This window comes from Dreissena polymorpha, chromosome 2 (assembly GCF_020536995.1).
Source record: "Dreissena polymorpha isolate Duluth1 chromosome 2, UMN_Dpol_1.0, whole genome shotgun sequence".
NCBI lineage: Eukaryota > Metazoa > Mollusca > Bivalvia > Myida > Dreissenidae > Dreissena > Dreissena polymorpha.
The window spans coordinates 126,634,107-126,661,060 of NC_068356.1; the positions used below are offsets into that span (position 1 = coordinate 126,634,107).

Here is a 26,954-nt window from a genome sequence, read left to right on the forward strand (position 1 = left end):
ATATCGATCGAAATTGGCAAACTTATAAACAATTTCAAACACTTTTCATCGATACTTTTACAAAACCATGTATACGCGACCTCAACAATTCGAAAGCTTTTTATTGGTACCGCATTAGCTTTGGCCCCAAAAGGTCACGGGCTCCAGCCCAAGGGCAGGAACATTTTTTCCCTATGTTATTTGAATTGCTGTAAAGTATTCCAAACACCACTGATTTGTTAAACAAATCATTTAAAAAATACGCATAACTGTGAACAAGAAACTTGAAACCTTTATTCTAGGCACTTAGGCTATAACCATTTAGCGAGGCATCTGAAACAATTTTAGTACCTCAAAAGTTTTTTTTTAATCTTCAATAATACACATTTCAGCTCCTTTTGAGTCATTATTAAGTCATTATTTATATGCTTGATTAGTTTAAAATGTTAAAGCGCAACCATACATTGATTCGATATCTTACAATACATGGTAAAACAATAAAAATGGATACATGATCGTAAACTTTGATAGTTGTATAACCATTTAGAGACACCTGATTGTTCAGATATAAATATCTGGAGTATGACTCTCAAATAAAGACATTTAGTTGTTGCAGAAATTTCTTAATCATTTTTTACTTATTGGCTTTATATAAATATTGCAAAACAAAAATTCCAAACGGTGCCATAAAGGAATGTGAACGTATTTAATAAAAGCTCAATAACATATCTATTGAAATAGTTTTCGTTCATATATTCTTAATGTACATAACGGCCGTTTCTGCTTTGATCATTTAATTTCATACACAATTTAATAATCTAGTGGAAATATTAAACCGTAAAATGTCGTACGATCTCATAAAATTATTTAGTCTTCAAAACAATAGTTCTAAATCTTGATTGCCAACACCAGGGACTTCGTTTTGGTCATAACATTTATTAATTTGATATAAATGTAGGTTGATATACCGTAATATTATTTGGAAATGAGGACTTTGATCGTCCGATTATAATTATCAGAGGTGACTTTCTCTAGTGAGAAAAGAAAAAATACAAATTATCTAGTAAAATATGAAAAATATTACATTCGTTCACTGATGTGGGTTCTATTAGTTATGATCATACAAAAGCGCTTAATATCACTGATCTTAAAAAGCGTTCAAATAATTAATTGGAACTGCTTCATGATCATAAAATGTGTGAACATAAGATATTCTGTAATTTGTATGTCATTTTATAGAATTGTCTTTTGTTCGTAGCGTATTAAATATAGATGGATTCACATTTTCTCCAAGCTCGCAATACACTTATTTTCATTTCTTCGATGTGTGTGTAGATATGTCTTGCTTCTGATTAAGTGACAAACAATTCGTTTATTTATTGAGTTGGTCGAAAATGAGATGAATTAAAGGCTTCAACATCACTGATAGAATGAGAATTAAAAATAATATCAAAATGCTTTCTTTCTATTCCCAGCATTTGATACTCATATAACGCAGTCAACTTAGCAATATAATAATTACAATAAAAATTTTATCAGTCTAAACAAATGTTTGGATTATGCGTTTTAAAAATAAACTGTGACTTTTCAGTATGTAATTTGCTGGTTATACTTTGAACCATTTATGATCTTGCAAGATGCCATTTAAACAAGTTATAAGATGATAAAATCTGTATTTATGTTTATTGAAAGATTTCTTCATAATTTTGTAATATATTGGAAAATGGTGTGCAAAGAGATCTTCAGCACCAATCAAACAAAAGATATGATCAAGTGAGGGGATTGAACTGTGTGATAGACAAATGCCACTTACTTGCGGAGCTAAAGTCCCTTACAGTTTGTTGTGCATCTAATTTTTAACAGTCATCTGCATATAGGCGGGGCTTATTTTTAACAACAGCATACATATCATTAACATAGATTAGGAAGAGCAGGGGACCTAGAATCGACCCTTGTGGAACTCCACATGATATTGGGTCTGAGCGAATGCCTGAAACATCAACAAGCTGTCTATCTGAAAAATAATATTTGAACCACGTTAAGATATCATCACCAAGACGTGCTGCACTTAATTTCATGAGACGTATAGGGTGATTAACAGTGTCGAAGGCTTTTTGGAGGTCTAGAAGAATCATCCCTACGAGATTACCTTCATCCATTTCCAACCTGATATAATCAGTCATATGAATGTCCGTTGAAAAACCTCTTCTGAAACCAGACTGAAATTTATACAACAATTTTTTAACCTTGAAGTATGACTCAACCTGGTCATATACAACCTTTTCATATATTTTCGATGTAATACTCAAAATAGAGACTGGACGGTAATTACCAACAGAGGTTTTATCACTTTTCTTTAAAATAGGAACAACCCTAGCAGACTTGAGATCATCTGGAACAACAACCTGTATAAGAGATAGATTAATAACATGAGTAAGAGGTTGAGAAATAATCGAAGCCCCATCTTTCACAAAACGTATAGGTCATTAAAGTAAACAGTATAAATTCACAAACATAAATAAACATATTATGCATATGAATCTGATTATGCACGGGTTCACTTACATATAAATCAAACCATTTTTGTCTTTTTTCATTTTCGAACAATAACCTTATAAAATGGGTTTTCTACACGAAAAGACAGACCTAACTCAAATTTACAAACACTGTCGTTTTCGTAACACAAATGTTATATGGTTATTTACACGTCTTATGCGGTTATTTCTAATATCCTATAGGTGTCTTCAGTACTTTGATGTATTGGATGCTAACGTTAAAGATGAATTTTATTTATTTTACTTTATATTATTATTTCTGTCGGGGGGGGGGGGTAGATTGTAGCAATGAAGGGTCTTACTGAACGCACCAGAATGTTCACACGGAAGCCGTATGGCTGCCGCGGGATAACAAAAAGCACTACGGCAACTGCACGAATGCTGTACGCAGACTGTGGGTCATCATTGTATAGACCGTAAAACAGATGTAAGATATCTGTATATATTAATACAAGATAAGATGAACGGTAGCCGTAAAAATAGTGACCACTACATTTTATGTTCATAGGAATTCTGCCAAGGCATTATAAAATCTACTGACCGTAGATTCAGACAGTACGACCGCCATGGCAAAGCGTCCAAGCCACTTGTCAGCCAGCACATGCAATTAATTATTAACTAAATAATCAATATTTGATAAGCAATGTATGTTAAATAAACATAATATTTAATTACAAATTGAAACAGCAGTACAAATGCAACTTTAAAATGTGAATAGTGTACGGAGTTGTCAGCCAACTCTGTAGAAGTTGTTTAAGCTCAATGGTCTTGAAAAAGGAACACTATATCTCGGATTTTACCCTTATCTTTTTTCATTGAAGATTTTTCAGGAGTTTCTTATCTGTTATTGATATTGATTGAAATTGTATTTCCTTCCATGTTAATGGTAATTGCGCTTACTGATACATTTAATTATTCAATAGGTTGATATATGAGATAATATAGAAAAGATACGTTTAAATATAAGTATTTATAGTTATAGCTATAATAAAAATAGAATAGAAAAAAGACCATTTGGTGTAATCCGTTATTTAGTTTCAATGTGAATGTATGAATTCGGGATGTGGCTAGTAATCATATTGTCCAATTGAAGTTGAAAATCAAAAGTCAAAAAGAGGAATTTACAGTTAGATTACTCAAGTTTACACATATTTACCAGTATAGAAAACTGCTCGCCTCAATATTTTGGTTCGCATGCTTTCGACCAATGGAGTTATGGTCCCTTTTTATATGAAAAAACTTGAAGCTTAACTAGTTTTGCTGCTAGAGGGCTTAAACTGTTCAAACATATTTACCAGCATGTGAACTTGCGCATCTTTTATATTTTAATTCTGATCGTTTTGTATCAACCAGAGTTGTAGTTCCTTTTTTATACAAACAAAAATTAACTTGTGTCGCCCGTCACTCAAAAAGTATTGCTGCTAAAAATCTGAAACTTAAAAAAGATATTGACCAACATCTAAAGTTATTCAGCGTTATATTTTGGTTATGATGGGTCGTTGTTCAAGTTAGGACAATTTGTCACCGGTGACAAATAAAATAAATATTTCGAATTCCAAAATTACAATTAGGAAGAATACACGATTTATTGTTTGTTCACCAAAAAGAAAAAAATTCACAAACGCGTTACTAACATAATAATATCATTAAGCAGCATGCATGTACTGGTGGATATAGACTCCTTACATATTCCTCTCTATGGCCATTTAAAAACCTGTAAAGACATGTATTTGTTGGTATGTTTTACGGGGAGAGTCCTAGAAGGTTGTGTAAGAAAATGTCATGGAAGCATGTTTATAGCACAGTACAATTAACCATCGACAGTAGTAGTTTTACATTAATCCGTGAACGTAAGCACAGGGGAATGTATGCTCTTATTGAGAAAATAATTTAGAATACAATTTTAATACTTGATTTAAATTTTGTTGTGTATTCGAGTTCTTGTTTTATTAATCTTAGTGTATATTCAGTAGACTATTCTTAGTGCTTTTACTAGCAATTAGATTTTCATTTCCAAATATTCCATGTTACGGTTTATGGAGCTTCTTGTTACACAATCTTGATGTTTGCTGTCATGTGCATGGCCACAAAAGCGTGCAATTCAAATACATACTATACATAAATTGAATTGTTGATTGAGGCTGCTTTTGGTATAATAAGTTTAATGTTTTATATGCATGCTACTGTATGTATAGTTACGTTTAGTAGTTTATGTGTTAGTTTCGAATAAATTAATTCAATCATGTCATGATCGGAAATAATAAAAGCATTTAGATAGTCTTTTTAACTTTAATGAAACTAAGTTATAAATTATTCATTTATATTTATTGCACAGCTTTGGACGATTAAGATGGATGTAAAACAAGACACATATTGCAACACAGCGAAACTCTAGTTGCATCAGCAGCAGATCATGTTTTATCAGCTCTATGAGGGCCAATAAGAAATAAAATTGAGCACGGACATCGATATTATTATAAGTAAATCTACTGCTGATAGAAACCCGAATAACGGAAATATGATAGGAATGAAGAAGGCTACCACACAGTTCAAATACAAATATCGTATTATTCAACTATACATGTCATTTTATTCATATCTATAATCTTACAAATAGGTCTCATCGTACCGGTTCTTTATTTTACATTGTGTTCATACAAATTTACGGGAGACACAGGAATGATAAGGGGGATAAAACAATCCCTGTCGGCGTAAAATAAAGCCGTGGAGAGTATTTATTGGTATATTACTCAATCCATTATTTATTAAAAACAATTGACATTTTAACGTACTTTAATTAAATATATTCAAGGGTAGTCTAGTTTATTATATGAATCAAACTTTATTCTTATATATCTTTAACTAAGTATAGCAAGGACGAGAATAATGATGTGCTTAAATTTTAGTATTATACGGTTATTGTTCTTAAACCGTGCAGCTCGAATTAAATTGAATTATATATACATTTACCTGCATACATGCACGCGTTTGTTTTTTGTGTTAAATTTACGGACATATAAGAAGGTTCATAAAATATACGTATTTTTGTAAAAAAAAATATAATTTAAGGGGCCGTTTAACGTTTGTGTAAGTTGACAAAATTTAAAAAAAAGTTGTTTCAGAATCGCGAATTTTCGTTTGAGTTCTGATATTTGTGAGGAAACAGTAATACTGAGCATTTGCCTTGCTCTAAAAGAGCCATTATATGAATCTTTTTACGATATAAAAGTCTGAAATTTATAAAGCGTTGCAAGTGAAACGATTGAATAATTTGGAGAGTTCTGTTGTTGTCGTTATATTTTGTGAAACTACAAGGACTGCCTATATAAAGTATAAAATACCTCCTACATTTTATGAGCAAGGATGGCCGAGTGATCTAATTGGTAGACTTTTACTTTAGGACTCCAGGGATCAGTGGTTCGAGCCCTGTTGAGGGTAACTTATGTTTGCTTTTTAAACTTTTATTATTGATTTTTTTACTGGAGCTTTTTACATCCAATGTTTACATTTATCAATATAAAGCATTAAATAACAAACTTCAATACATGCCAAAATCTGTGAAAAGGCCTCTTTAATGTATTCTTACATTACACGGCTTGTTTTTATAGACAAAGAAGGTTACACTTCAAAATTATGAACGGAGCCTTATATTTCATAACTTTATCAAAAGAATCCCGATAAATTGTACATAAAAATACGAACGTTAAAACGTATTCGGAAAGATTGCTACACACTTACTGTCTGTGTATCACGTACATAAACAAAAACATGATTATTTTATGATACTGTATAGAGTTACATTAAACAAAACGTACATTGTAAGCAACATTTCATTTTAGTTTGTGTTTAATAGCATCTTACATTAACAGTTGTATCGATTTAAATGACGTCGTACAGGATTCGATTTTTTACGAATCTGACGTCATCCATAAGAAGCAATGTAAGTCACACATTTGTTTTTTTAAAGTCAATTTTATTATTTTACATTTACTTCACATATGTTTTAAAAGAAGTATTTATGGAAAATTGGACAACATGGAAAATATTTATGGAAACATATCCATAAACGCGTCTTTATAGGTTGTGCATTTTACATATTTGTACAAAAAGTTACTGCATTCAAATTAATTTCGTCGTGATTTTATTTAAAGTGACGATTGAATATCACTGGATTGCAGTGTCACAATGTATAATCTCAAATGAAAACTGTTGATGATTCATCGTTGCTGGACAGCCTTGACATGCCAATCACTTTGAATATTAGTTACTACAGCAACGCAGTTTAACTAGACACAACCAATAAGAAGTGCAAGCTATATTAAGCTGAAATTGAAAGCTACAGATAAGTGCTTTTACGGTAACGGTCAATGCATTTTTCATAACTTGTCGGCCGTTAACAACGCTCATTGCAATTGTGGTTACTCGTAAATTCTTTCGAATATGCGTCTTTTGTAACTAATTTAAAGGAATTAATTAACATGTCAACGTCAGTGATTTCTCCAATTTGTTTCTTGTATTTTAATACAAGAGCACATCGTTCATAAGGTCGTAATTTATAAAGCGCACCATTAATCTATTTAGGTAGAGCTATTTAAAAATGTACAGAGAAATTTAAAATAGTGAAATAATTAGTCCAAGTTATATTGTGTGGATGATTATACAACATGGAAATACATGTAAAAAATGCAAATGTTATTTACATCATTTTTATTATACGATTGATTCAAACAAGTTTGTAATATATAAGCCGTTATAAGTTCTAGATGTGGATGTTTGTTATTGGAAGAAAGGCACCGATTAGAATTCCAATAGCTGTGGAAAATATTGACATCTTAATTTTCATTAAATAAAAGTTGTCATGTTGACATAATTATTATGTATACTATTTAATGTCATTGGTTGGTCCAGATGTTTTCCCAAGCATGACCAAACACTACCGTTATATGTCCCAAATCATTATTTCGATATCCAATTATGTTGTTGTCTTTTCTTACTTTTTGCTGACCTGCTTCTATCAAAGTTCTCATTGTGCTGTTTTTACCTTGTCTAAGTCAACTTAAGGAAATAAACAGCAACACTTTATACAATTGTGTATCTTCAAAAATATGTATATGATGCCAACTAATGATACAAGTGTATGGTTAAAAACGCTTCTTTCTAATTTCTGAAGTACATAATACTAAGAAAAAAATATATACTGGTCGCCATTGAGGTAAATAAAGTTTATAACAAGTTTCTGTGCGATATTAAATACTTATTGTCTGTTTAAAAGCTGGCAAATTGTTAGACGATTCTTAACATTTCTCGAATTTGATTTTATATGAACACTTTTTATTCAAAATCATTGTCAAATGCTTACTATTTCCGCCCAAACTACTTCAACGTTAACATAAATTTCATAATAAATATTCGTCGAGAAAAAAAACATTTCCTATCCAGACTCCTATATACAATAACAGAGGCTTATTTGGAAACAAAACAATCAAGTTTTAAAAATAGAGATTGACACATGTGTTGAAAGATAAAAACAAATGCATTCCCTATGGGTACCTCATTTGCACTTGCGAAATAGGCACAGCCTATTAATGGGTTGTTGTGGTGTTAAAAATGCACATGTAAACATTTATATACAACGGTTGTCGTGAAAGAATAGGATAGCAATGTCGAAACCTAACCAACCATTAAAACCAATTAGGTAAACACAAGCATTTTATACTGCAACAACACCAATACAAAATGAACTCGTCCAAAACATTTTACCATTTTCGAAACAAAGTGATTGACGCATGTTTACGTTTATTAGTGTGGTTTCTATCATCGACAATGCCGCATGGAATAAATTGATGTAAATACCATCGAACTCTCGCTGGGTTTAATATAATGTGTGCGCTAATTTCTGCATTAAACAAAAATTTAAACAAAACTGAATTCACTCAATATTGTATGGACGTATAGATTTATGTTTGTTAGTATGTGGACTAAAAGGTATAAGCAAAGCTCTTTTTTCAGAAGGTAAGGATTTACGCGAAATGAGGTATTCAATGTTGTTGTTTTCATTCGTAAATTGTCTTGAAAATGTGTAGTGGCGTACAAAAATGGTTTGTGAGGCAGAAGCACCAGACATTCTCAAAAATGAAGGCATGTCTTTAATGATGTCGATGATTTACGTGGTTACGCTATATTTCATGGTTTCGATGATTTATAAGGTAACGATAACTGGTGTTTGCGTCGCAGGCCTAACACCCGTCTTCCGGTGTTTTACGGTCCATCGTAACTATATCTCTTGCATTTTCCTGTATTTTGTTTTAAATTAAAAAATAATTACATGTGTTTCAAATTTTTAGTTATTTCTACTATTACTTCTTGACATAAATTTACTTTATATTAAGGTAAAATAAACACTGGCGGACATTATAATAACAACTAATGTTGTATATATTATAAATAAAAGATTATATCAACTATTGAAGATAACGAGGTATATTTTGTTGGAATATTTCGTTTCCTAACATTAATTGAAATATAACGCTTAGCAAAAATAACCTTTAAATATCTTTCAACTCAACCACAGTGCTAAATGCACGTTCGACTTCACTCACTTTTTAAGCAATATCCACAGGAACTTTAAACAAAAATACAAAAAATATACTAAAAATTAATACAAGGGATAAAATTGTCAAAATTCCTGCACGATTCCATGACATAACCAAAAGTGACAAAATCGTTTTTAAAGGAAACACATACATACAAATACATCGGATAACGTATTTATAGTTCTGTTTTCAACGAAAGATTAATAACAATATGCAATTTTTTTAAGTCGGAAACTGGTTTTCCGTGTGCAAGTCCATTTTGAAAGATTTTGGTCCATAACTCAAATGAGAACTTAAGCAAAAGTTGATTTACCCTGTAGCGAATTGATAAATCAAAGTAGACACTTTCCATGATTTCACGAAAGTATACGTGTGAAGACATCATCACTATTTAATTTAGTTTTATTTAATTAATCACATTCTTACGGCTTTTACATTCACCTCCATAGAATGTAACGTAGAACTTTTTTGGCTGGATAGTAACTGTACGTGTAGTTAAGATCTAACCAATTAAATCGTAAGCATCGTCCGTCCGTCCGGAATTCCGTTTCCGGAGTTGTTTTCTGAACGCTTTTAGATGGTTTACTATGTTTTTGTGGGAAATCAACCTGCATGTCACGTTCATCTCCAATGACTTCTTGCGATGTTACGGACCTTGGACCTTGGACAAATTGTCTGTTAATAATAGTTTTTGATTTTTTTTGGCTTAAACGCTTACATATATTTATATGATTTTTGGTGTGTGAGTCTACCTTTATGACTTACAGATCAAGTTTGAGTTGTGTCGTTTCGGTCTATTGATTTTTGACGAAGCTACTGACCTTGGACAGTTTTACCTAAAATATCACTTTTCCGGAATGTGTTTATTTGTTTCTTCCAAATTTGGCTGTTCAAACATAATTATATTTATAACATTTAAATTATTTTCTTTAAACTGTAGAGGAAAGCATGGGAAATTGAAGAGGATACAAATTTTAATTACTTAAAAGAATAAAGAAGCTAATATATATTGTCTGCAGGACACATATTTTACCCCCGATATGTATAATAATATTTATTCAGAAGGGGGTTATCAATTCATGTTAAGCTATGGTTCAGCAAAATGAAAATACAAGATAAATTTATGACATTATGCACTACACTGAAAAAAAAGATACACAGGTTTACCTCTCCTCATATACTTCAAAAAGGCATTTGATTCGTTGGAGTGGTCCTTGGTACAAAATACACTTTCTTTCTTTAATTTCGGTCCATACATACAACGTTGGTTTCAGGTCTGATCTAAAGATTCTAAATCGGCTGTTGCTCAGTTCCCTATCAAAAATTATTTATTAAATTACAATGAAAGACATATAATTGAAAATATTCTGAAAAATTGGACACTATTTTTTTTTTACACCAATTGGAAATATTGTAATTGTGAAGACAGTTATCGTGTCATTATTCAATCACTTGTTCATATCACTGTCTAACCCAATAAATTCAAATTTAAACTCAATAACAACTTCAATTCTAAGTTTTATTGGGTACAGACATAGCAAAATCAAGTTAACAACAATAGTGAAAGAATATAGTGAAGGAGGTTTAAAACATTTTTAATTTATACCAACAGTGAAACTAACAAGGTTACAAAAAAATACAATCCTTTAAAAAAATTGGATACACTTGGAGACTATTCTAACGCATCACTTAATCATATCAATATAACTCTCTTACTTTTTAACGGCTTGTGTTGAAATTTGGACCAATAATAATTCAACATATATCTGATAATTCCTGAAAATTTAATTGAAATTTAAAAACAATAAAATATAAAAATTAACAAATTAAAAATGTCACTTCAAAATCAAATTCACTCGTACAACGATAAAAAATAATTTGAAAAGTAAAACGCATAAACGTACACGTCTTAATAACTGGCCGGCTTGCAACATGCCGATCGAGCCGTTTCGCTCCTGAATATTCATACGAGCCATATTGTTTTCTTTAATTAATGCTATGTTTTTTTGTGTAAAAACTTACCTAGAATTATGAAATTGAAATTAAATTGGAATAACATGTACGTCGCCGTTTACTACACTTGGTGATTTTTCTAACGCAACACTTTTAAAACTTACATATCTCAGTAATGAGTAAATATTTTTATTAAAAAATTGCACATGTGATCACTACAAAATGTGCAAGCTAACGATAAAATCATTCATCCGTGACGATCAGACGCTTTAGCAAATAGGAAAGGTAGCCTGTAAAATGCAAAGTGCGCGATTGCGCTCCTGAATATTCATACGAGCTATATTGTTTGTAAATTAATTTTATGTTTTCCTTGTGTAAGAACCCACCTTAAATAATAACATTGAAATGAAACTAAAATTTAATCGCGTTTCAACATTTCCACGTAAAAAAATATGGAACCACACCTACCCCACGTGCTAAAGCTTCCAATCGTCACAGATGAATGATTTTATGAATGAGCTAGCATAGAATGTAGTCAAATGATCGCATGTAAAATTTTAAATCAATATCTTTACTCATAACTGATATATTCATGTTTGAAAAGTGATGCGTTAGAAAAGTCCCCAAGTGTAGATATAACAACACTTTATTTTGATACTTATAAACTCTTTAATTGCAGCTATCATTATGTTTAAAATATATCTTGCAAAATTTCATAGCTTTTTGGATAGATGTTCCAAAAAGCCTTTCAATTTATTGTGGTAAACTAGAAGTCAACTAGGAAGTTTTTTTGTATTATCCAATATTTTATAACCCACACATATTTATTGGAAATTCAAGTTGTTTTCTTAAAATTATGGTTCGATGCTGGAATTTATTGTTTAGGTGATGTATTAAAAATTGGAACCTTTTTATCGGTAGATGAACTAAATAGAATATACAATTTGAACATAGGTATCATTCATTATAAAGGAGTGAAAAGAGCAATAGATAAATTTATAAAAAAGTATTGTATATCTTGTCCCTCCCAACAAATTATAAAACCCTTTCCCCCACCCCTCCCCCATTATTTCAACTTTTTCTGAAAAAAGAATCTGGGTCAAAAAGACTACTGTAGACACACTTCTTAATACAAATAATATAAAAACATCAGTAAAAGCAAAATGGTGTACTAAACTAAATGCCACAATGAATGAAAAAGAATGGAATTGTATATTTAAGCTACCCTTTTTAATAACTAATGATATAACGGTTCAGTGTTTCCAATACAGAATAATTCACAGAATACTTAGGACAAATAGTCTCTTGAATAAAATTAAAATAACTAATGATCCATTATGTTCTTTTTGCAAACAAAGTGAGGCAAATTTAGAACACTTACTCTGGCAATGTCATATATCTAAAGGAATTCTCGATGAAATATTACCTGAACAATCTTTTCCTTTCATTAATAAGACAATTTGTCTACTTGGATATTTAACAAAAATCTGCTAGGGCAATAAATACTAGTTTTTTGTTTATAAAGCTATACTTATACAAGTGTAAAATGAATAAATGCATACCAAGCATAGCAGGTGCCAAGAAATACATTTAGTACAAATATGATAACTTGAGAACAATATCAATTTCAAACAATAATTTTGCACCCTTTGACATTGAATGGGAACTATTTAATGCCATTTTCTCACAAACATGGAACTTAAACTTGATGATCGCTGTTTGTTTTTATATTGTTGTTGTTTTTTTAACTTAAATACAATTATACGCCTGACCTTTGTGTCATGAAGTTTAATCAAGCACACCTATTGTTTCTCTATTTTTCTATTATTCTATTTGCCTTTTTGATCTGTTATTACAATTTAGACATCATTGTTTGTGTATACACACTGCAAAATGTCTGCATAATTACATGCACATATACATGTCTTATCTATGCATTTTTCATGTGTTAATGAATTGATGAAAGCCCCAAACTTGTCTTTGATATTTTCAGCAATCAGAACATTAATCGCGAGTCACTTTATTACAAAGGCAATATTTTTACACTTTTGACAAACTGTCAAATGCATAAAGAAGCAGGCGACTACCAATTAGCAATGCGTGTTAAATAAACAAACAACTGCTATCGAGTGCAATAAACTGTCACTTGCCAATATTTCCATATCGACCGACGAGTCCACTGGTAAGATGTGTATCACGTGACTACACAGCGTCATGGCGGCCATTTTGTTTTTTGAAAGTTGCAAAATCGTTGATTTTTATGATTGCAGTGGTCGTTGTAAGCTATCAAAATGGACTTTTGGGAATGTAAAAGGGCGGTCTTTGGTCTTTGTTCGCAGGTGGACTTTATTCGCAGGTTCAATATATAGCGAAATCGTTCGGGAGAAAATCGGTGTGGTCGTTATTGACTGTTGGTCGCTATTAACAGGCGGTCGCTCGGGCAGTTTGGACTGTATACCCTTTACTTAGTGCGTATGGTCACATTAACTATCAAAACATTTGTCACCGTTAGAGTAGTGTGGTATTTTTCTATGTTTGTTGGTTCTAAACCACACCCCAAACAGTGCTTACAGAACATGGTGATTAGATAATTGATCTGTGAAAATGTGCGAAATACTTGTTGAAACTATTCACTTCATTGGATAATACAATTATTTTATTAGCGATTTAATTGGTAAATATAAATATATAAGACAGCTTAACTTCTTTTTGATATAGTGCATGGTTAATTGGTTGACAGAAGTTCAGGCGAACATTTAAGGTTTTCATTAGGTTATAACAGTTTTAAACTAGAATAAATTAGACTAACATCACTGTTATTTGTCTAATAAGAAGACACTTCAACCTTGTTAATAACGCAGCTACCAAACATAGAATGAAAGTCACGTAAATAAATGGTATAGATCTACATATGATCTTACATTACATTCCGTAAATTATACACATGTATATCCAGTGATATTTTGCTTACAAAAGCTGTAATAAAAAAAAACTGCTTTCGTCATCCAGCGTTGGTGTGGCTAATTTAAATTCAGTGTCATAACAGAGAAATTTGAGAAAAACATTATCATGTTTAATTAACAGTTCTCATGATTTTCGTACTATACTCAAACTATTCAAATCAAATGTGCTTACATGAAACTTGTAAATTGACTTATATGTATTTTAGTGACTTCTCTTTTGTCTTTTGTTATAGAAGCTGCTCCACCGAGCGCTGGGTTTCATACTTTCTTTGTTTCATGTAAATTGCATAACAAGAAGAAACATTTTAACAACTGCAAAACATTTTGAACGTTTTCAGTCAAACTGGGGTCATTCAATCTAATTCTAATCGTTTTACTTACCTATTCATGTAAAGTCTGGCAAACCTTTCTCTTTACCTTTAACCAAGTTGTGTACACCATGGCAAAAATACCTTTATTATACTATGGTTTATGCGTGTCGTTCTTTTTTCTTTATTGTATAGGTCTATATGCTTCTTTATAACACATCAGACTGTTAACTAACTAAATATGTGTTGTTGTTTTGTCTTTATAAAAAAATTTCGAATGGAAAAGTGATAACAATATTTTGGTCCTAATAAGTATACTTCGTGAAATTAAAAGCAATACATTATTATATTTAACAAGTGGGTGTAATCTGGCGTTGATTATTTTGTTTTACAATTTATATATGGTAAAATGATCCTATTAAAATGACTCATAAAATTATTTGAAAATTAACAATTTAGGACATGTTTGTAAAATATATACAAATTAAGTCGTGTACGTCATAATGTTAATGTAAGTTCCATAAGTGGTTCAAGGGCAAACAATTCGCATAGTTAAACTTATAACACTTAAAACACGAGTAATTTCCCTCCAAACATGTTTTATAAACTTGCTGAACAATTTTAAAATCGACATTTAAATACCACAGTAAAATGCATTTAACAAACAAAGCAATCGCTTTATTAAGTTTTCATAATTTCATCGTCCTTTATTCTATCCCGATACTTTAAAATAACGCATTTTGTATTAAATAAATTTAATGACAAATAATGTCTAGCAAGTGGCGAATGCGTATACGTCAATTCGGAGCGTTCCTTAAAATAGGGATTCTAAATTAGCAATGCCGCTTTCATCAAATATGCGAACGATTTCAATTTCCATTTTACAATTACATATTCAGGTCAGTAAACTAGCCTATGTCCTTCAATATCATACATAAATTGTAATGGTTTGTAAAGGGAGATCATCCACATGTCTTTCTTTACTTAGTTTGCAGGATAACGGAACGTGACACAACCGTATTGTTTAGCTCACCTAAGCACGATATTTATCAGATTAATTTCGATTATATGCTTTTTAATGAAATATATTATTGTATTTATGGAAAAAAAGTCAATCAATGAGGGACAGTGGCCTAGTGGTAGGATGCTGGTCTAGGAATCGGAAGATCCCTCGTTTGAATCCTGCCCAGACAAGGCAAAGTTTGGAGCAAAACATTAATCCAACATTTCATCCTCTCAACACAAGATTATACCTGTGAGGGTGTCTTGTGATCGTATAAAAGGAAGAAAGCATTGTGTTTAGTTCTGAATCTATTTAACTCTATATGTATCCAAAAACAACAACGTACTCACTAATATGACGTTAACGTCACGTGACGTTCCGCCCAATGGCGCGTAACATGTACAAATTCCGAACATACTCGGGGTCGCAAAATATGCATAAACACATAGAAATACAACAATAAATGCACTTAAATATCAAAGCAATACACAAATACTTTTATAAATTAAACATTAATATTACAGCAGGGACGAAAATGCATTTTAACAAAACCCTCTTAGCACGATTATTGTCTTTCGCTACAACATTTATCAATCAATTTATAGCACTGTCCCCAACCTCCAATGGATATAGTTTGGTGATTGGGCGATTCGTAATTATCCCGTCAGTCCAAATGTTTGAGGCTCGTTCTCGTCCGTCGTTGCCTTGGATGAGCGTCTCGACCATTGCCAATTTCCATCGTGACCGTGGACCTTCATCGTGTACCATGATGACGTCGCCGACTTAAATCGTATGCTTATTACGCCAGGAAATCCGCTGGTTTTCGTGTAATGCTGTAAGGTATTCTCTTCTCCATCTGCATAGGAAATCGTCGATGGGTTTTTGCTGCATTCGCGCTCGTTTGGAAATGTTCTCTCTGGTGATAACATTTTGAGGATCCAAATCCACGTCACGGCTGTGGGGTAGCACTGTGATTTAGCGACCAGAAACAATATAAGGTGTAAGCGGCTGCAAGTCACTCTGCGCAATGCTGATGTAGGTAAAGGGTCGATCATTTATAACAGCTTCTATTTCCATGATCACAGTCGATAACGTATGGAAGTCAACGTAAGAGCGTCTTAGCAGTTTCTTGATAGACGTTTTCGTTAACGCAATCAAACCACCAGCCTCCATACCATGGAGCACGTTTGATGATGAAGCGCCACTCTGTTCCTTTTCTGCTAAGTTCCGTACGGATTCTCTCGGACGCGAAACGATTCTTAATTTGGTTCGCTGCACCAACAAATGTTGTTCCATTGTCTGAAATCATCATCCGGGGTACTGAGCGTCGACTACAGAATCTGCGATAAGCTTGTATGAACGTGTCTGTGGACAAATCAGGTACCAGCTCCAGATGAACTGCACGGGTGGAAGCACATATAAACAGGCAAATGAATGCCTTCGTGTTCTGACCGTCTGTACTACGTACCTGTAACGCTCCGGAAAAGTCAAAACAAGTCACAGTAAATGGGTCCGCTTCTTCAACATTCACGGCGGTTAACGGTGGTGGATCCGGTGAAGAGTATGGCTTGCCGACAACTCTTCTACATGGCACACATTTCTTAAGCACATGCTGCACATATCGTCTAATTTCAGGAATCCAGTATTTCTGACGTATGAAAGTCACTGTCGAGTTTGGACCAGAATGTAGAATTCTTTCATGAGTGTTCATTATCACTAGTCAAGTGAATTATGTCTCTGTGGTAATAGTAAGGAAACTTCACAGTCTCTGTAACCGGGGCATTATGTAAACGTCCTCCACATCGCAGTAAGCCCCTATCATCAATGAACACTTTCAGGTGTTTCACCAGTGTCGCTCGTGAATGGCCATCTCAAAGACACTGAATTTCTTCTTTATATGAAGAGTGTTTAACACTCGATATCCATACTTTCTCTGCATCAAGTAGCTCAGATGCAGTCAATGATCTAGACTGTGATAGGCTTTTGTTCTTGCATTTCTTGATAAATCGTAATACATATGCTGTCACGCGCAGTAACTGCTGTAAATTACCGTATTACTCCATGCAGATCACCGCTTGAACTGCGTGAACTTTCTGTTGGTCTGGTTCAATAACCGCTTGCATTGATGGATGGCAACATGTTTCTGAGACGCAGACAGCTGTGTTCTTGGGTTCCCGTCACGGCCAACTTCCGGGATCCGTTACCCAACGCGGTCCTTTGACCCAAAGATCGCTTTGCATGAACTGCTCTGCTGAGATTCCGCGGGTTAACAGGTCGTCGGGATTATCTTGTGTAGGACAATATCGCCACTCTTGATTTGGTAGAAGTGAGCTTATTTCAGCAACACGAATTTTCACACATCTTGGTAGAGCACGTGTAGAAGCTTACCAGTGCAAGACTATTTGACTGTCAGTCCACAGTTGTACATTCTCAAATCTCCAATTTGTTTTGAACGTGTTTGGTAAGTCGCGCCCCAATGAGGCAAGCCATCAAATCCAACCGTGGTAGGGTAAGGGATTTGAGAGGAGCGACGCGGGACTTCGCAATCAACAGGGAGCATTCATGTCCGGTACAGATGTAAACTCTAGCACCATATGACGTCATACTTGCGTCACTTGCTTGATGTGTTCTTTAACAGGTAACGATTTACTCTTTAAGATGCAAGTGTGTTCAAGTCTGATGCCAAGTCGCTCCAATTCCGGTATATCTCTCGTGATAAGGGAGTGTCCCATGAATACTTCATTTTCCACAGTTCTTGTAACAATACCTTTGTACGAATAGTCACCGGTGTAAGAATGCCAAGGGGGTCGTACTTTTTCGAAATATGCTGTAATTTTGCTCTCTTTGTCACAGTTTCAACAACAGCAATGTTTCTTAGTGGAGAGCACAATGTGTCCTCATCTGAGTTCAACCTCACTTCCAGAATCTTCGTCTGTTCATCAGTGTCGAGTACACAGTCAACACTATTTCTGTCACGCAAAATTTTGCTATTGGAGTTCCAGGCGCGTTGTTTGAATTTTTGCAGCCGACATCAATTCCCGGGTATCGTGATAAAATTTCACGACGTCAATCTCCTCCTGGAAACCGGAAACGATGTTATCAACATATATATCGCGGCGAACATGGACACTCACCCAGTTTTCCTTGTTGTTGTCTAGATGGTTCAAAATAGTCGCACAAAAAATGAAGGGCGAGCATGTTGCGCCAAACGATACCGTTTGAAACCGATACTTCATCAATGGACTGTCTGGATCTCGAGTTCGTAACCATAGGAACCGGGTAGCATCACGATCTCTTTCATCTAGGGCAACATGCACGAATGCCTTTTCGATCTCCGTTGTAACAGCGTACTTGTTTAATTGGAAGCGCATTTGAATACCAGTTTGGTCGTTCAGTTTCGGTGGAGTCGATTGAAGACAGTCGTTCAGGCTGGGCTCGTTAGACGATCTCAGACAGCTACAATCGTAAACGATTCGTATTGGGGTTGTCAGCGATTCTTTTCGCACGCTGTGATGTGGAATGTAGTGAACCGGATGGCTTGGCTTTAATTTTTGTTTACGGATTCTATAAATCCACGTTCTCGCTGTTCATTTATTAAATCGTCGTTCTTCTGGAATATGTACGGGTCTGTTCGTAGACGTTTTATCATGTTCTGCATACGACTGACGGTTACATCATTATTCGTTGGTAATGGTGGGTGGTCTTTTTTCCATTGCAGTTTCACACTGTCTTGGTTATCCTTGAAAAATATGCAGGTATCCATGTCTGAAGTTCTTTCGGATCGGAAGTCACCTCCGCTTCCGGCGTGATGCCTATGGACACCAATGTCCAAAATTGCTCGAAGTCAACGGTGTTCAAAGGTGACGTCATAACGTAAAGCATATGGTGTATTGTCCGTGCGCTTGTATTTGGCAGCGGGTCAGAAAGAAGATATTCAAGTTTCGATTGTACTGCCGTAGGTCCGTTGCCTCTTACAACGCGATTCTAAACTATATTCCAGTAAGCATCTGCACCAATCAGCATCGCAATATCTAACGTCTCATGAGCAGTGACTGAGTGTGCTTATTTTAAACCTCGATAGGGACGTGATGTTTTTCTGTAAGTTTGAAAGCGAGACGGCTATGGTGGGTTTTAATTAGGACGTCAATCGGGATCCGCTTCTTCCGGTCAGTGATAACGTGCACTGTGGCGGTTTTCATTATCTGCACATTTTGAGATGAATGACAAAATGCTGCAAAGTAGATAGTCTCTGTACCAGTCTCCTTAACATTTAAATCATTCGCAAGTTTCTCTGTGATAAAAGATCACTGAGCACCTGCATCGAACAAGATATTTGCTTCAATAATACAGTTGTCGGAACTTACTTTTCCAACGGCGATCTTCATGAGAACATTATATATTGCCTGTGTGGAAGAATGCAGAATCGTATGTCCCGTAGCGCTGCCTTGGAATGGAGAGGCATCAGGATTCAGGGAAGAGCTCGTATTCCTCTGTTCACAGATGGCGGTAGGATGTTTTCGCTGACAGTTGCGACATCTGTTGTGGGATTTACACAGTGATCCTTGGTGTAAGTTTGACAGACAGTTGAAACACAATTTCTTCGGTTTAACAATTTGAACCCTGTCGTTGGTTGTCTTGTTACAATTCGTTGCAAAATGTTCTCCATAGCAGAAATGACAGATCACCTTCCGACGTTTAATGTCTTCGTTTGATCTTGACGGTATTATTTTTTTCCTGGGACATCTACTCGTGTCACCTTCTCGCATGATGACAATCTCTTTCTCAATGGCACATCTTAGGTCGGGAAGCTTCCAGCGATTTGTCCCATGATCACGTGCCATACTTTGACGCACTGCGGCCGGTAACTTGTCTCTTATGATAGGCACCAACAGATTCCCATATGGCTCTTGGCACTCTTCTAGTGATTCTAAACCTCGTATTCTGGTCTCTATTATTTCATAAAATGCTTGAAGACTATCAGGAATGTTCTTTGGTGGATCAAATTGGATCAGCGATTGCATCAGCGCCTCCGCTATCTTTTCTGTCCGAATCGTTGTTTTAGTAGCTGGATAGCTTTCATTTAGTTCACGTTAGCTAACTGGAATGCCGCTATACATGAACTCGCTGCGCCATGAACTAATGCACGAAGATATGCAAATTTCTGCACGTGTGATAATGCCTGGTTTTGGTGTACATGGCATTCGAAAATGTACCAGAACGTCTGCCACTCTACTATATCCCCGCGGAACGACGGCAGAGATAATTTTGGCAACATTTGAAAAGAAACACTCTTGTTGGTCATCTTCTTCGTGGTAGATTCGTGAAGTGTGTGCCGATTCAATTCTGGAAGACCTGGTTGTATTTCGTATACTGTGCAAACAATTTCTGTATCGGATTCCGGTTGCTCATTGTTATTTTCGTCTTGTGAAACGTTCGATGTAATTTCTTCTTGTTTCCGATACTTTGATGATCTTATAGTTGTGAATTCTCACTTCTCATGCTTCTTCTATAATCTGGTGAAGTAACCTCTCGTACTCGAATGCCATTAACTCGGTTGAGTCGAATCTTTCTAATTCTCTGGATTTAAGGCGACGATGACCGGCGCGCATCGCAATAAGCTTGGTCAGCTGCATATTTCGACTATTGACTAGCTGGTCACGGCACCAACATGTATTATGATCGTATACAAGGAAGAAAGCGTTGTGTCTAGTTCTGAATCTATTTAACTCTATATGTATCCAAAACACAATGTTCTCACTAATATGACGTTAACGTCACGTGACCTTCCGCGCAATGGCGCGAAAGTGTCGTAACATGTACAAATTCCAAACAGAGGGAAATAGGCCAATGTTCCGTGGCTGCATTCTGCGCCGAATGTAAAAGAACTATTTTATTCAGACATTCTTGCCCGAAGGATCTACTACAGATCTCTGTTTGATTTAGTTTTTGTGATCTTAACGTAAGTCCGCCAGATGACATTCGTGATTATAAAAACGATAAACATGCATTTAAGTCATGGTGCCTATGTGGCTCATATAAAGCACATTCATCTGAACTGTTGGCGGTTTTGTTGCCATTTGTGTTGCTCTGGTGGGTATATTAGTCATTTAAACGTGTTGTACTGTTTTCCACCCGCACCATTCTTACACAAAAGAATGACAAATATACCGGCCACATAGACACAAATGGTTAGTCCTAGGGTCTTCCTTTTTGTCGTTCTGGCTGATATAACATCAGTTCAATTTTGCCCTATTTGTTTCCTGAGATGATGTGAAAATGCGGGATATTGACTTTTATATTATCGAGATCTTTACGAGATTTCTTATAGACGCAATATGGGATGATCATCTATAGACGGTTTTGCTTGTCTATGAGATGAGCACAACAATCAATATGTGCATCGCATTGTCGCATCGTCGCATAGTAACTCTATGGAACAAATGGTTCTTTTTCGTATCAATTTTTCCAAACTATCACGAGTTTCATAGTTATTGTTTATATCCATAAAACAAGAACTTGTGATTGTTTATGTAAAAGACAACAATAGTACAACTGCAACTTATTTCCAAATATTTAGGCATCGTCAATATGTTTGCCTACATCGATAGATGAATAATTAAGATGAAAAAAAGAAAATCTTTTCGGGGATTTGACTTAACAGCTTGTTTATTCAGTGTCAACATACACTCATACTTATCGAGATCGTCACACCATCAATGCAATATGTTATAGTCTCTCAGTTATATGGAAATAAAAAGCGATATTGACTCTGAGGTAATATTGACCACGGATGCATGCTAATTTGAGATCTACACTAGTTGATGCTCTTATCAAAGTTTGCATCATACATTTTGTATAAAAATGTAGGCGGCGTATAAAATATATGTTTTAAGTATTTGTAAGATAAATATTCCATCATATTTGATCTTTGGCTTAATTGATGATTTACCCTTAGTTGCCAAGAATAGTACAAATGTTTGCGACATTTTTTGTTTACTTACTCATGGTTGATTCACGTTACATATTAAATCATTTTCATGTAAACTTAGATTGGATTTGAACTATATTGTCAATAATTTATGTTAATGAAGATGTGTCTCACCAAGTTCGTTCTCTACAAATACGAATTTAGGTGAGCAGTGTTGGGCAATCGCTAAACTCTTGTCACGACCAACAAGTGAAATCAGATGCCATTTTATCCGATTTATGCAATGCATATCTATTCTCGCTGTTAGAGAAACCTAAACTTCCAAATCGTTTCCTTTCCACAAACTGTTCGCGTCACAGGTAACAAGAAAAAATAAGGCAATTGTCAACATTAACTGAATTAATATTTTACATATATCGGTTATGACCAGATGTATTGTTTAAATAGGGTGATTTGAAAATAAAATTCATACCTAACAAACAATTAATATTCAGAAAAATATATAACATTATAGACGCACAGTTGTAACGGCGGTAACAACGAAATACAACGTTTTACATTTATAAAAACAATGATTATAATACATAATTATTTGAAGTATTTACGTTAGCCACTAGTATGTGAAGTTTGTTTCCTATACACATGCGCATCCAATATGACAGTACATAATCAAAGAGATCTTAATCTTCAATTCCGAAAAGTTAATTTAAATAACGATAATAATAAAGAGATACATTACAGCTGGTCTATTTCATTAAAACAAAAATGATTATAATGTATACGTTGGTTTGATTTGGATATATCCTATGAATCCGGTATATAATATATTAATAACATATCACAGATCACATTAATACACGATGACAATAATGTATGACCTTGTGCATAAAATCCGATTCCGCCAATCGTTGTTTGTCTTTAGACAACAGGTATTATAAAAGTGTGCGTTAGTTTCATGATGAAAGACAAAAGTACACTCCTCGTCGGGTGAATTATCTTGATTCTGACCATTTTCAGTTTAACCAATCGCATTACATCTACAAATTTCAACTTGTAAAACGAGTCTTTTATTTTTGTTTTCATTGTGTAACAGCGTGCTACTTGGCATAGACATTCCTGTGCATTGTACGTCGAATTAACAAGCACATGTACAGTTTACATCTCAAACGGCATAGCATAGAAAATATAGGCCTACATTTTCGCAAATAAAGATGTTATTCTCGGTCTCAAGATACACCGGTCTAGGAAGGGTTGTCAGCCTGATCCGGAGCAGAGACAGTGCACAGACTTGTCTGGTGAGACACAGGAGGACCACAGCCAGGAAGAACACCACAGTGCTGAGGATCTCCACGAATCTGAGGTGGAACAGGTGGATAAGCCTACAAGACCAGAACATGATCTTGGTAGCCAGGGCAGTCATACAGATGACAGACTAGAGCGCATCAAATGGTCAGCTATGAACGAGAAACAGTGGAAGGAGTTTGATGAGGATGTAGATGGCATCGTGGAACAGGTGTTACTTGAAACAGTAGAAAGGAAACTGCGGAGTATGTGTAGACTGATATATGCAGTCGGGAAGGAAAGATTTGGGGTGACACCATCGGAAAGGAAGCAGACTACAGTCGCCAAGAACAGACGGCAGATAGAAATAGAGAAGTTGAGGAAGGACCTTCGCAACTTGTGGAACCAGTACAGACAGGCATCAGAGCTAGAGAAAATTGGTCTACAGGAACTACGAGACCACACCAGACGCAGACTTCAAGACCTGAGGAAAGCGGAAAGGATACGAAAAGCCAGAAGGGAGAAGGCCAGACAAAGATCACGATTTCTTTCCAATCCCTATGGTTTTAGCAAGGAAATCCTTGAAGAGAAGAAAGCGGGACAGCTGAATTGTTCTAAAGAGGAGGTTGAAGAGCATCTGAAGAACACGCACTCTGATCAGGCGAGACATATGCGGATGGAGGGACATGAACGCATAGCCCCAGTACCCATGCCCATTGTTGCATTTACTGAGGGAGAACCAACCCTCAAGGAGGTCCAAGATATAATCAAGAAGGCTAGATCCAAGTCAGCACCAGGCCCAAATGGAATACCTTACAAGGTGTACAAGTCATGCCCAAAACTGCTGAGACGGTTGTGGAAACTATTGAAGGTGATCTGGCGTAAAGGAGATGTACCTGTGGAGTGGCAGCGAGCAGAAGGCATCTTCGTCCCAAAGGAGGAGGTTTCCAAGGATATTGGACAGTTCCGGACAATATCATTGTTGAATGTGGAGGGCAAGATCTTCATGTCAGTGGTTGCCAGGCGTCTTACAACATTCATGACCAGTAATGGGTACATTGACACATCAGCACAGAAGGGAGGTGTTCCAGGATTCTCTGGCTGCATTGAACACACATGCGCTATTAGCCAGTTAATCAGGGAAGCTAAGATCAACAAGACAGATCTCACAGTTGTATGGCTGGATCTAGCAAATGCGTATGGCACGGTACCCCACCAGGTAATAGAGTTTGCTCTGAAACACCACCATGTACCAGAACATATTCAGAGCATTGTCAGAAGCTACTACAGAAACATCAACATGCGCTTCACAACAAAGAACTTTACAACATCCTGGATACAGCTTCAGAAGGGGATTGTAACCGGCTGCACAGTGTCAGTAGTACTGTTCATCGCCGCTATGAATCTCATCATCAAAGCCGGAGACAGGGAGTCAAGGGGACCGAAGACCCAGACAGATATCAGACTTCCACCACAGAGGGGATTTATGGATGATCTGACTATCACAACAGAGTCCCACATACAAGCTCGATGGATCCTATCAGCCCTTGAAGATGTTGTGTCATGGGCTAGAATGGCCTTCAAACCAAGGAAGTCAAGATTTCTTATCTTGAGAAGAGGTAAAGTCTGGCAGAAGACAACACTCAGGGTACAGGGCGAGGATATCCCATCACTTATTGACAACCCCGTCAAGTGCTTGGGTAAATGGTTTGACACCACACTGGGTGATAGCAGAAATAACACAGAGCGCATCAGGCAGCAACTGAGGAATGGGCTTGCAAAGATAGAGGGAACAGGCCTACCAGGGAAGTTCAAGGCATGGCTTTTCCAGCATGGCCTCCTGCCCCGTCTTCTGTGGCCACTAATGTTGTATGAGATCCCAACATCGACGGTTGATAGCTTGGAAAGCATGATAAACAAGAGCCTGAGACGATGGTTCGGACTTCCATCATGTATGACAAGTATTGGACTCTACAACAGAACCGGAATGTTGCAGCTCCCTCTTTCATCAATTGTAGAGGAGTACAAAGTTAGTAAGGCAAGGCTCGTGTTGACCCTACGAGACTCTAGTGACATGAGCATTAGAAATGCAGGGATAGAGGTCAGAACTGGAAGAAGATGGTCAGCATCGAATGCAGTTGAGCAGGCAGAGAGTCGACTGAGACATCAAGACATAGTGGGAACAAGTTGTCAAGGTAGACAGGGACTCGGCTTGAACACTAGACAACCGTGGAGTTCAGCCACAACAGTCCAAAGAAGAGAACTTGTTCAGAGCGAAATCCGAAAGGAAGAAGAAGAGATAAGAAAGGTGAAAGCAGTCCAGATGGGGAGCCAGGGAAGCTGGACAAAGTGGCAGACAACAGGGAGGAAACTGTCATGGACAGATATCTGGAAGTACCAGTTTTTTCAACTGCAGTTCCTGATCCGGGCAGTTTATGATGTCTTGCCAACACCGGCGAATCTCCAGAGATGGGGGCTGATAGAAACAGCAGAATGCACCCTATGTGGAGGAAGAGCTACCCTGGACCACATCTTGTCCTCGTGTAAGGAAGCACTTGCCCAGGGGAGATACCGCTGGAGACATGACCAGGTACTCCGAGAGGTAGCGGATACACTTGAGAGACACAAGAAGAAGGCACGAGTACATGCAGGGGCAAAGCACATCAACTTTGTACCAGCAGGGACAGTAATGAAGGGTACAAAGGGAGGACATCCGAGTATCCTAGACGGCACAAATGACTGGGAACTACGGGCAGATCTTATGAAACAGCTGCAGTTTCCAGACATTGTCCACACTACCCTACGCCCAGACATTGTGATGGTCTCCGGAAAGACAAAGAAGATCATCCTGGTAGAGCTGACTGTCCCGTGGGAAGAAAGATGTACTCAGGCACATGAGAGAAAGAAGGCCAAGTACGAAGATCTCGTCCAGGAATGTAGAGAGGCCGGGTGGAGAGCATGGAACTACCCGATTGAAGTGGGATGCAGAGGGTTTCCTGCACCATCGCTGGGAAAGATGTTCCAGGATATGGGAATAGAGGGACAGGCGAGAAAGCTGGCCATTAAGAAGGTATCACAGGCAGCAGAAAGAAGCTCCAGCTGGCTGTGGCTAAGGAGGAACGCCAGTAGCTGGAAGCCATCCACTAATGGGTAGTGTCTGATCAACACTGCCGCCCGCCACTTAGAGCTTGTCCTAGGTTTAAAAGGGCGAAACAAGCAATGACAAGTGGTACCTAGCTGATGACATTAGTGGAAAGCAGTTTATCTGTATTTTACAACATCGAAGCCTTAAGGTCAAAGTTCCTAGGTTATAAAAAAAGTTAAATTTACTTGAAATTGCCGATATACTTAATCAAATATGTTGAAAGGTCATGTTAACAAATGATCCTTA

General features: G+C 36.0%; 1 protein-coding gene across 1 annotated transcript in view; it reads left to right on the forward strand.

The window, feature by feature from the left end:
• The window catches only part of LOC127870066 (uncharacterized), a 43,259-nt gene extending 16,542 nt beyond the window's left edge, over nt 1–26,717 (forward strand). Inside the window, exon 4 of the mRNA XM_052412723.1 lies at nt 23,514–26,717. Coding sequence (XP_052268683.1) covers nt 23,514–26,717 — 3,204 coding nt within the window. The remainder of the gene's footprint in view (nt 1–23,513) is intronic.
• The last annotated feature ends 237 nt before the right edge of the window (nt 26,718–26,954 follow it).